Source organism: Stegastes partitus, unplaced genomic scaffold (genome assembly GCF_000690725.1).
Source record: "Stegastes partitus isolate 25-593 unplaced genomic scaffold, Stegastes_partitus-1.0.2 Scaffold0, whole genome shotgun sequence".
Classification (NCBI taxonomy): Eukaryota; Metazoa; Chordata; class Actinopteri; family Pomacentridae; genus Stegastes; species Stegastes partitus.
The window spans coordinates 3,203,432-3,214,976 of record NW_007577731.1 but is presented as its reverse complement, the minus strand read 5'-3'; the positions used below and the strand labels follow the sequence as shown (position 1 = coordinate 3,214,976).

General features: G+C 43.6%; 2 protein-coding genes across 2 annotated transcripts in view; one reads left to right on the top strand and one right to left on the bottom strand.

Annotated features, from left to right (window-relative positions):
- Positions 1–368: 368 nt before the first annotated feature.
- On the bottom strand, positions 369–6,576 carry ints15 (integrator complex subunit 15). The gene is made up of 8 exons (XM_008294749.1): positions 6,485–6,576; positions 5,367–5,567; positions 5,049–5,270; positions 4,755–4,920; positions 4,347–4,624; positions 4,011–4,248; positions 2,285–2,324; positions 369–868 (listed from the first exon to the last, which is right to left on the bottom strand). Exons 2-8 carry the CDS (start codon positions 5,559–5,561, stop codon positions 580–582), a joined length of 1,428 nt encoding a protein of 475 aa, XP_008292971.1. The 5' UTR covers positions 5,562–5,567; positions 6,485–6,576; the 3' UTR covers positions 369–579.
- Positions 6,577–7,974: 1,398 nt separating this feature from the next.
- The window catches only part of rgs11 (regulator of G protein signaling 11), an 11,565-nt gene continuing 7,994 nt past the window's right edge, over positions 7,975–11,545 (top strand). The window contains 8 exon segments of the mRNA XM_008294632.1: positions 7,975–8,037; positions 8,316–8,412; positions 8,651–8,701; positions 10,371–10,477; positions 10,734–10,785; positions 10,929–10,987; positions 11,130–11,206; positions 11,287–11,368. Coding sequence (XP_008292854.1) covers positions 7,975–8,037; positions 8,316–8,412; positions 8,651–8,701; positions 10,371–10,477; positions 10,734–10,785; positions 10,929–10,987; positions 11,130–11,206; positions 11,287–11,368 — 588 coding nt within the window.

The following is an 11,545-nucleotide window of genomic DNA, read 5'->3' as shown; positions in this document are numbered from 1 at the left end:
CATCCCGCTCATTTCTCTTACTGTAAGACGATTTCATTTCGTATTTTATCCAAAGCAACGTACATCCGAGAGCAGATACAGCACAAGCAAGGATCTAGTCAGGATAAACCAATCTGGATAGAATAAGTTCAAGTGTGATTGATGCCAGTAGCAGGCTGTGTGGGAGGTCATAGGAATTTCTACAACAATAATAAAGGACAAGAATAAAGGACAGCACATTTGAATACTTCAACCTATAGCAGAATATTATCTAACTTAACCTAAACAGCCAGAAACAACAGGCCTCTCCTCAAATTTAAAGTGTGTTCGGGGCTGGAAATGAGACAACAGTGACCCCCAGTGGTTGGTATAAAGTACAACACCAAGAATAAGGTAAAAAAATATTTATTGGACAAACATGTTAGCGACACAGACTTTCTCAGAAGCAAATGTGCTAATAATGTCATAATACATAATAAACCACTCACGCACATTAATTCACGCACACCGACAAACACACGACAACACTCGGTAACCCAACATCCACACGCGGCTTCACATCTGCACACGAGTCGAGCAGATTTTTGTTTCTTTTTTTTTTTAGTGGCTGGGTCGGAAGGGGAAGGGCATCCCCGTCATGAAAGGCTGAGCCGAGTACTGGGGGTGGGAGGAGGGGTGGGTGGCCAGAGGTGTGTGAGGGGTGTGTGCGGGGTGTGTGGGGAGCGTGGGGTGTGTGGGGATGGTGGGATGTGTGGGGATGGTGGGATGTGTGGGGAGCGTGGGGTGTGAGGCGATGGGCGAGTGGGCGGCGTGCGGGCTGAAGGCCAGCGGAGGGGTGTGTATGTTGTTGTAGTACATCACCGGGCCGGACAGCACCAGCTGGAGCAAACTGAGGACAGAAGAATGATTGAGAAGGAAAGTAAGAGATGTTAAGTTGGAACAAAATAACTTCCAAGTAATGTCTATGCACACGTTGGAGGTCACAACAAACAGCAGAGGGTTGAGGTAACACAAAGGGACCCCACCAAACACACACAGCGGTCTGAGTTCATGTGCAAAAGGTTTAAACATTGAAGAAACAGACACATGCATCAATGACTCTGTTCAGACTTTAATCACTTTTTTAGAGTCGAAAGAGCCTCACATACCTACTCATCTCTACGGCGGGGTATTAGGGCCACATTAAGAAAAATATTTTTCCAGACTTTGAGAGTAAAGTCGTAATTGTACAAGAATAAAGTCGCAATTTTAAGAGAATAGTCATAATATTAAGAGAAAAAAGTCGCAATTTTACAAGAATAAAGTCGCAATTTTATGAGAATAAAGTCGTAATTACTCCTGATACTAACGATAATGTGATGCTGATGCGCCAAAAGATGAAGTACCACCTGGTTCGTGAAACCGATGCTGAAGTCCAACTTCACGAAATGCTCCACAGCCTTCATTTTAACAACTTTGCTCTCCTAAAACATCTGGTTTAAATGTTAAGACTTTATTCTTGTAATATTACGAGTTATTCTTGTAAAATTACAACTTTATTCTTGTAAAACTGCGACTTTTTTCCTCATAATATTTCGACTTTATTCCCGAAGTCTGTGGACAATGTTTTTTCTTAATGTGGCCCTAATACTCCGTCGTACAGCTCTGCATCAGAAGTCACATATATTTATCTTATACTTTCTTACCCCAGTTTCAATTAAAGGACATTAATCTGTGTTTGATTTAACCCTGTAAGTGTACCATATTTGACACGTGAGTTTTTGAGACATCATCACAGTATCACTGTGATATTTTTTTTCCTTCCTGAAAAACCTGATGTAAACAATCACGACACATTCAGTGCACACATAATCCACCATGGATCAGTAGTTCATGCACCAAAGACTCCAAAACAATACAAACTGAAGCTCACATATGAAATTTGATATTCAATTCTTTTTAAAAAATTGTCAAAAGGTTCAATAAACACTCAATTTTCAAAAAAAAAATATTGAATTTTCTGGCAACTATTTCTTGGTTCAGGCTTTACAGGGTTAGAGTTACATCATTTACATAAAATTGGTTTGTTTATGAAGATTTTTTTTCAGCAGGTAAATTTGTTAGATTTCCACTTGCTGTCTTCAACCAGCCACACATATTGAACAGTGCAGAACAAACCAAAGTCTGGTTTGTTCTCCACATGAGGTTACTGATTAAAGGTGGTAAATTTATGCTACTTTCCAAATAAACCCCTGAAGTGTCGTGTACAGTTCTGGATTAAAAAAGTCGCCAGTGGAAATGAAGCACTAAAGCAGTGAACACTCACTTGTTGTGGGGGAGGCGGGAACAGATGGCTCGCAGGTCCTCTGTGAAGACAATATTATATGTAATAAGCCGCAGCACAATAAGACAATACATAACATATTAATCAGTCTAATATTTAACTGGCTAAACAGCTAAAATCTGTCGCTTTCTTTAAGGCTATCGGAAATCCTGCTTTTCATTTGGGTTTCTGTCCCAATAAAAATGAGCTGTGATGCTACTTGGCCTGGTATTTGGTCTGAAAGGCGAAGCTGTAAGTAAACAGTTGTACATGTATTATGAAGTTAAAAGATAGAACAATAAGAGGAACTGTGGCGTGTACAAAAGCTTAGGTATGGGTGTACTTGTACCTACTGGGGCTGTAGTTTCCAGGTGTCACTGACTGGACAATACCTTCATGAGGAGAAAGCGCTGCATCAACAGCCTGTCCAGGACTACTCTAGTATTTCTGATAGCAGGAGGACCAGACTACCTGTGAACTACTGCTGGAAACCAGTAGGTCAAACTAATTTAGCTATTAATAAACGTTTAATCTAAGACGACTCCGAACTCACTGACACCACGGCAAAAAAATCGTTGGTGTGGCTGCAGTGGACGACAAAGAGTCACATGGAAACTTTGCAAAACACACTTTGCATATGACCACTCAACTAACAACATGACACATCACCTAGAAACAGTCAGCTGCTTGTCTGAGCTATATTCCTCAATAGTTCTTGTGTGGGAACACCAATTTAATGAAAACCATTCTGTGTGCTTTATCTATCAGACTTTTCAAATGAGGGACTGCAACAGATGGTGAGTTTTTTTCAACAGCTGAGTTTTTGTCTATTTTTAGAGCCTTGTAGGAAGACTAATAAAGACAATAACACCAGATCCGATTAAGTTTTTGGATTCTACAGGAAAAGCTAGCCCAAGATAAACAGTTTCAAAGCTCCATATGCCATACTGTAGGAGTTATTAACGCCGGAAGATGGTCTGAGAGGATAGTTTGCCAAAACACAGAAAAATAAGTAAAATTTCTAAGAGCTATAACTTCAAAACGATTAGAGATATAGACTTAATATTTGGGATTTCTTCATAAGTTTGGTATAGGAGCATCTGAAGGGGTGACCTGGGAACATTTCTCAGAAAATGTTGAAACAGGTTGTCTTGTTTGTTGTTGGGTGTGAGTTTTGCAAGCAATCAAGATTTTGTTGTCTGTTGTAGCCATTACAGTTTACGGTTTCTCTGGCAGGACAGAGGGAGACGAAGAGATAAAGAGTCGGTCAGTGATCGGAAGGTCGGCAGTTCGATTCCGCCCTGTAACCTGTGTCATGGTCGTTGTGTCCTTGGGCAAGACACTTCACCACCTTGTGTGAATGAATGGATTGTTTGAGGTGGTGGTCAGAGGGGCAGAATGGCAGCCACGCCACTGTCAGTCTGCCCCAGGGCTACAATCGTAGCTACCACCACCAGAATGAATGTGTGTGAATGAATAAAGCGAGAAAAGCGCTATATAAATCTGATCATTTATTATTATTATTAACATACTCTGAGCTGGATTTCAAATGCTAATCATCAAACCAATTATTTCCCATCTTAGGTAGAGAAATGCACCTACTGTTGTCGTTGAGGGAAGCTATAGCAAGACAGGACTTTCTCCTACAATTCAATTCAAATGTAATTACTCTGCTTTTTTTTTTTTTTGCCTCTGCTTCGGTACCACTTGTACCTTTCCACACTCTTACCTCTCGAGCAGAGTAGGGCTCCACTGGCCATGGCCACTTGCAGGGCCTGAGCCAGCCGGTCAAGAGCCAGCTGGGACAACGCGTGCGTGTCAGCAGATGACGTGTGCGTGTGTTTGTCGGCCTGGTCCAGCAATCGGGAAAGATCGGAGGTCAGTGCGGCCAAAGACTCCATCTGAAGCAGCGCTAGGCGACCATAAAGTCCCTTCTCGTTGAGTATGTTGGGCAAAAGCATGAAGACCTGAATGTGGCACAGTATGGAGAAACAACTTTAAGACCTTCAGTTTGCACATTAAAGATATTCTCTGCACTGCATGCCGTATCTAGACACACACGTACCTGTAGGACACTTAAATGGAGCGCGGAGAAGAGAGGCCCTGCTTCTGGCTCGCTCTCCTCGCTTCCGTTCATCAGCGCCTGCTTCTTGTCTTTCCTGTAGACCAGCGGCGCTTTGATGCACCAGCGCACTAACCCCCCTAACGGTGTGACGTCGAGTGAGCTGATTGGCTGGCTGCCAGAGAGGGGCGTGTTCAGGAAGGTGATCAGAACGAGGCGAGGGTCATCTTGAATCCACGACACGATCATCTGGAGGAGCTCTAGCGGAGGGGTGAGCTCTTCTGGTAACACACACAAAGACGTTGACGTTACACATCTAGACTCAAAATTCAGTCTTATTTATTTATACAGATGTCTAATCCTGTTTTACGGAGATTCTTTTGTTGATAGGTTTTGCACTTTTGTGTGTACCTGAGGTGAGGTCGTAGAGGGTGGTGACAGCGGTGATGAACTGACAGCAGAAGCGTGGGCTGGCGCTGTGGATATTCTGCAGGGTGGGCACAGAGCCTGGTACCATACTACAGTAATCATCTACCAGCACCTGGGCCAGGCGGACGCAGTACACACGATGGGTTCTCTGCATGACACAAACACAGGCTCGTGATCAGCGCTCAGTGATTTAAAGTCCACAAAAATGTCCTCACACACAGCCTATAATAACAACAACACACTTTGATGATCACGTAAATATGTTTGAATCCTCACCTGTAACCAGGTGGCGGCACATTCCAATATGGGAACCCTGCCCACAGCGATTGCCATGGAAACCAGCTTGCCTAACAGTGCCATGCGGCTCTCATCTGCCTGGTTGCCTTGCAGGTTGAAGAGGGCGGAGAACATGAGCTGACGAACAGTGTCGCGGCTCTGCTCCTGAAAACAGCTGCACATGATCTCCAACAGCTGGAGCTCCTGGAGAGCACTCATCCTCTGAAAGAAACACACAGACGCACTTTATTGGCTGTCCACATTAGTGTGTGTATACATAGTGTGTTTACATAGAAGCCTTCCTGGGTGACGTCTTACCCTGGCCGGGGTGTTTCTGTCCTTGGGCGCGTGCAGGATGAACTCCTCGACCAGCTCCAGGGTTTTAGAGTCGACCTGAGGAGGCTGCCTGCCGGACTGCACCAGGTTGCAGATGTAGATGTCCAAGTGGTACAGCAGCTCCTTGGCTGCACTGAGGACATCCCGAGGGAGCAATGACTGACGAATGTCACCCATCGCAACCTGGCAGAGACCCATACATAATACCATAAATATTAAACCACCTTCATTAGATGTTGAGGAGAAATTTGACAGGTTTAGAGTGTGTTGAAGAAATTTTACTCATAGTCCTCATGTGAAGTTTGCTGTAGTGGGTGTTTATTAGTATTCCGGTATACGGTGGGCTCACCAACACAGAGCATGAGTCTGTGAAGGTGGACCGACCCTGAACATCTGCAGAGTCACACATTTATACTGTAAGTCAAAGGGTAGGGGGGGGGGCTGTATGTAAATACAGAGGTGAATAGAGGTAAATTAACATACAGTTGTTAATCAAATGGCAGGAGGTAAGGGGGGCAATGAACAACAGGGGGTGGAATCGGGTGCCTGTGACAGGAGGTAGGAAAACACATGACAAAAGGTGATGGGAAAACACATGACAACAGGGAATGAATTCAGGGGTCTTTGACCATCACAATAAAAGACAATGGCTTTCTTCTTCAAGTGCCATGCAGGTAATTAAATGGTTGTAAACAATGAAAACAACTTTAAAATGATGGGCTGTAATGATGTTGTGGGTTTCAAATTAAATATGCAACAGAGTGGGAGAAGAACAATAAGCACATCACATGTAGCTATAACAACAATGCACACTTCCTCTTTATGTCCGATTGTTCACACACAAAACAATAAAACGACTCCACACCAGAAGAGTAATAATAATAAAGGGCAGATGAAACGTTACACTCTGAGGCTGCTTGTATGTGGCAGCTGTTATTCTGCACTTCTCGGCTGGAGCGGCTCCACATTGAGTAGCTCCACCATCCTGCTACGGCTAGTGTTAGCAACGTTAGCTAAAGCGGCTGTCGCTCTCCTCCGTAGCGCAGCACGCCTGCGTTATTTATCCCCACAACATTAAAAAACACTTTGTAAGTTCTTACCTCTGCACAAAGCCCTTAATTATCCCAATAAACGACCCAAAGGCGAGACAACCGAGAGGTCTCGATCGACGACGGGACCGCTTCCTGACGCTACGGAAGTCTGCGAGGGACAAAACGTGTGCCATTGACGTTTGTTTAGTCAGCGGCTGTTTGACTCATTATTGTCGAAGAGCGAATGTTCATCGGTGTTCAAAAACGGTGTGTCCTTTGTTAACTGTCAGTTATATTACCAAGCAAAGCCCATAAGTAGTTCAAATTAGGAACTTCAATCATTTAAAAAAAAATTTATTCCCACATAAAAATACATTAAATAATACATAAATTATGGCTTAAATATCAGTATTTCATTTGGTAACCTTCAGGGTACGTTCTGGGGAGGAAAAAAACACAAGGGAATGTTACCTGAAGGTTTTCTAAAAGTTTCGACGTTCTGGGAACATTCCCTAAAGGTTCCTTCAAGGTTATTTTCCTGCTCCCTTTTGCTGGGAATGATTCAAGGATAAATGCATTCACCATCCATATACACTTGTGTTCTGTAACCTTCAGGAAACCATAAGGGAATGTTCCCCGAAGGTTCTCTAAAGATTATGTTGGTGTGAATGCTGTTTGAAGGTAAATCTGTTCATTTTCCCTGTGCATTTTTGTTCTGTAACCTTCAGGAAACTGTCTGGGAATGTTCCTTGAAGCTTTCAAAAATAACCCTCATGGATAAATAAATAATAACTACAACAAATACCAACAAGAGAACTAGCAGACTGCATCAGGTTGTCCTCTAGGATTTCTTTCCACTTTGCTGCGTTCATTTTACCTTTACAAGCCTTCTACAGCCTGCTGCCCAGAAGCATCCCCTCATCATGATGCTGCCACCGCCGTGCTTCACAGTGGGGATGGTGTTTGTTTGTTAGGGTGTGCAGTAATGTGTGTCTGCCAAACATAAAGTCAAAAAAGCTGCATTTTGAGGGTGTGTGCATCACTTATTTAGTATTTGATGCTTTTTTAAAATTAATTTAAACTACTCTGTTTTCATTTTAATCTGTTTTCACTTCACCATTAAATAGTGGGTTTTTAAATTAAATTAAACTGTCCATGATTCATTACTGAAACACAATAAAAAAGGGGGAACACTTCCGAGTGAATGCTTTTTATAGGCACTGTATGTTTTTAAGATTTTTCGTGTTTTTTTTTTTTTCTTCTTCAGTGGGTTTTAAGCCTATCCGTGACAGAGATTAAAAATAAATAAATAAAAACACTTACAGAGTTGTTTTCGCTTCTGGGCGGAAACCACATAACATATTGAAAATCACTTTGCCATAACTGTAATCCCTTCTAATCTACACGGGGGCGCGCCCGCCAGGCACGGGACCGACCGCCTGATGGGAAAAAAGAAAAAAGGGGGAAACAGCGGTGCACGCGCTCCGCCGCGCGCTCCCGGCAGCACTTCGGTCCTGCACTTTGCCGTCCCATCGAGAGATCCCAGGCAGAACCGCAACATGACCATCAACACCCTGGCGAAAGGGGGGTGGAACCGGGAGCAGATGACATGCTTTCGAAAGGTAAGACTGTGGGAGTGTGTGTTTTGTTTGGTTTGTTGTGCTTTTGGTGACATATTATGGGATGCTGTGGATGCAAATGTGAACACACTTGATCTGTTGGCTCCGAAATGAAATCAAATGAGTGTAAAACAGGGGATAACATATCATAAGGGTGCAGTTGTTCCTTATTTTCTGACTTATGTTTGTGTGTGTGGACTGTGAAGTGTTTTGTGTTGTGTGTGTAGCTGCATATTCACGTGTGTGTGTGTGTGTGTGTGTGTGCATCTTGTGCCCGACAGATGGAGAAAGTGATCGTGGCCATGCAGGACCCTGACATGGGCATGAAGATGAGAAACCAGAGGCTCCTCATCACTGTCATTCCACACGCTATGACAGGTGTGTGTACATGTGTGTGTGTGTGTCCCCTTATGTCAGTGTGCATTTAGGTCTATGTGCATGTGTGGACAGGGCACATTGCAGCTTGTCTTTGTCCCAGCGGTCATGCATAATGCAGCAGGAAATTTGGGAGAATACTGTGTGCTTTGCAGAGTGAAGGGAAGAACTTCATCCTCTTCTTTCCTCTTTTTGTACAACAAATAAACACAAGTCTGTCTCTTTGCATTGTTTTTTGCAGGTCACGACATAATTACCTGGTTGATCCAGAAATACAGCATCTGCGAGGAGGGTACGTGCATCATATGTTGTGTGTGTGTGTGTGTGTGTGTGTGTGTGTGTGTGTGTGTGAAGGACCTGCTGTGACTCGGTGCCTTGTTGTGTGTCGTCGCCAGTGTGTTGCCAGGATATGGTGTTTTCTCTCCAGCTGACGCGGTGGTGATTTATGTGCGTATTGTGGGGGGGTGTTTGCTGTTTCCAGTAAACAGGAATGGGGTGAGCCCCAGTGGGTCCAAGTTTGATTAACTCACCTGATGATCTGGGTTTGATTAGTGTCCCCGTGGAGGCCTTCGCCCCGGGAGGTTTCAAACCGTGCCTGAACTAAATTAGAGGCTGGAAAAAAAAAAAAGAGTAGCCCTCTGGTCCCTGTTGCCTCCGAGTAGACTGAAGGAGGGGAGAGTGGAGTCAGTCAGTAAGGCACAGAGGGAGAGAGGGAGAGTGGTAAGAGCTGATTAAAATGCAGCACACAGCTTTTTTTGGTAGCTGTCAGTCATAAAAGTAGGGCTCTTTAACAAATGAGGAGAGACTGAAGATTGATGAGGCATTTCATCACTGGAACAAAGCCTTGATTTGAGAGAGATTGCTGACACTGTGCATGTGTTTGACAAAAAAATATTTAAAAAATTGTGCACGACCAGCCGGGCTGCCGGCATTTTTGCCAATAATGGTTATTTATTCCCCGCATCAAGCTGAGTTTGAGAGCTTCAGTCCCACTAACATGTATTATTTGTATTTTCTAATTTAATATAGCTCGTCATTAAGTCAGATTAGATTGAACTTCATTGTTATTGCAAAGTTCAAACATCAAAATGTGGTTAACCAAAGAGTCCAAAAGTTCAACCAAAGAACATAATGCATAAAACATGTAATTTACCATATATGATACCACCACACCATGATGCTGCCATCACCATGCTTCATGGTGGAGACGGTGTTAAGAATCACCCATACGATAAAATCACACGTCCCATAGCCTACACATGTGCATAGATTTTGTTTGAACAGCGAGAAGGGGTGTGGCACAAGGTTCTGCTGCCAAAAAAGCTTCCCCACATCATGATGCTGCCACCACCATGCTTCAAGATGGAGATGGTGTTAAGAATAAGCTATATGATAAAAAAATACTTGATTTTAAAATGATGTCATGCTGTTTGTAGTATTTATCACATCCTGTAGCCTACACATGTGCATAGATTTTGCTTGAGCATTAAGAAGGGGTGTGGCACAAGGTTCTGCTGCCAAAAAAAGCACCCCCACATCATGATCCTGCCACCACCATGCTTCACAGTGGTGTGTTGGAGACATTATGCAGTGTTTGATGTCTGCCAAACACAGTGTCAAAAAAAGCTCAGTTTTGCCCTCATCAGACCGAAGAATCATCTTTCAGTTGACTTCAGAGTCTCCCACATGTTCTCTGGAAAACACTAGTCTAGATTCAGTATGAGCTCTTTTTTTCAATAGTGGCTATGTCTTTGCCATTCTACCATCAAGGTGTTTCATGTTTATTATCTCCCATCTCAGCCGCTGAAGCTTGTAACTCCTTCAGAGAAGTCACAGGTGTCTCTGTGGCCCTCCTATACGCAATATGTGTCTTAGAACACCTCATGAGGTCAATGTTGTGTCAGCTAGATGTCACGGCGTGCCTACTCTGAAGTTTGAGACTGTTCTGTGGTATTTAACAGAGGCTCTGCACGTTGGCGGCATGCTGGTGAAATACGGATATATTTACCCTCTCAAAGAGCCGAGGTCCATCGTGTTACACCCTGACGAGTCGCCCTACCGCTTCCAGGTCAGATGGTCATCTCTCCCACAGTATGTTCATTCTACCTGCTTTTGAAAACCTGCCCGTCCTCCCGCTACCTTTGACTAAACCGTCACCTTCTCTCCGTCGGTGTCCGTCTGCCTTTTTCACTCTCGCGCCATTAGCCCTCCTCCTAATCCCTCATCCATCTGCCACTCTCTGCTGCCACTTTTTCATCACCCGCTTTAACATCAATCACAAAAATAAATAAATAAAAACGTCACTTGTCACTTCTTTTTTTCAGACTCCTTACTTCTGGACGAGCACCCGGTGGCCTGCCTCAGAGCTGGACTATGGTAAGAAACAATGGTGGTAGGAGGGCGTAAGAAAGGATCTAACCTCTCTTTAAATGTTATGCATTGAGCTATGAGGGGAAACAACCATTTTCCACTTATTTTATAAACTGTCTTTCTTTTTTGTCTTCCGTCTTCTATCTCAGCAATCTATTTGGCTAAAAAGAACATAAGAAAACAAGGAGAACTGATGGAATATGAAAAGGTGAGGGAAGTGTGTGTCTGTGTGTCTAACAGACAGAGAATGTGTTTGTAAATGATGTGAATTATGCAACAGGAAAATTGGGGCAAGTGGCCTGTGTCATCCATCGTTCCTCCTCCTTCCTTCCTTCCCTCTTCCTTTTTAGGAGAGGTACAGTGTGTTGCACAAGAGGATCAACCACACCTGGGACTTTGTGGTGATGCAAGCCAGAGAGCAACTCAGGTACAGTCACGTGCACACATGCGCACCCCCCCCAACACAGAAGCACGTGCACACTCACTTACACTGTGATTTATGTTCAGGGCGTCCAAACAGAGGCGGAAGGCTGACCGCATTGTGCTAGAATGTCAGGAGCAGGCGTACTGGCTCATCAACAGACCGCCGGTATGTTCAGTACCACTGCATTACACTATACTACACAATATACTGTTCTGTACACTATACTGCACACTACACTGTTCTGCACAATATACTATACTCGACTGTACTGTACTGTACTACACACTATACTGTACTATACTATACTATACTATACTATACTATACTATACTATACTATACT

Excerpts from the sequence above, each read along its gene's own strand:
- ints15 (XM_008294749.1), bottom strand. The coding sequence starts at position 5,561 with ATGGGTGACATTCGTCAGTCATTGCTCCCTCGGGATGTCCTCAGTGCA. Across the intron at positions 4,625-4,754 it reads CCTCTACGACCTCACCTCAG|AAGAGCTCACCCCTCCGCTA; the intron begins GTACACACAAAA and ends GTGTGTTACCAG. Across the intron at positions 869-2,284 it reads TCCCGCCTCCCCCACAACAA|TTTGCTCCAGCTGGTGCTGT; the intron begins GTGAGTGTTCAC and ends TTCTGTCCTCAG.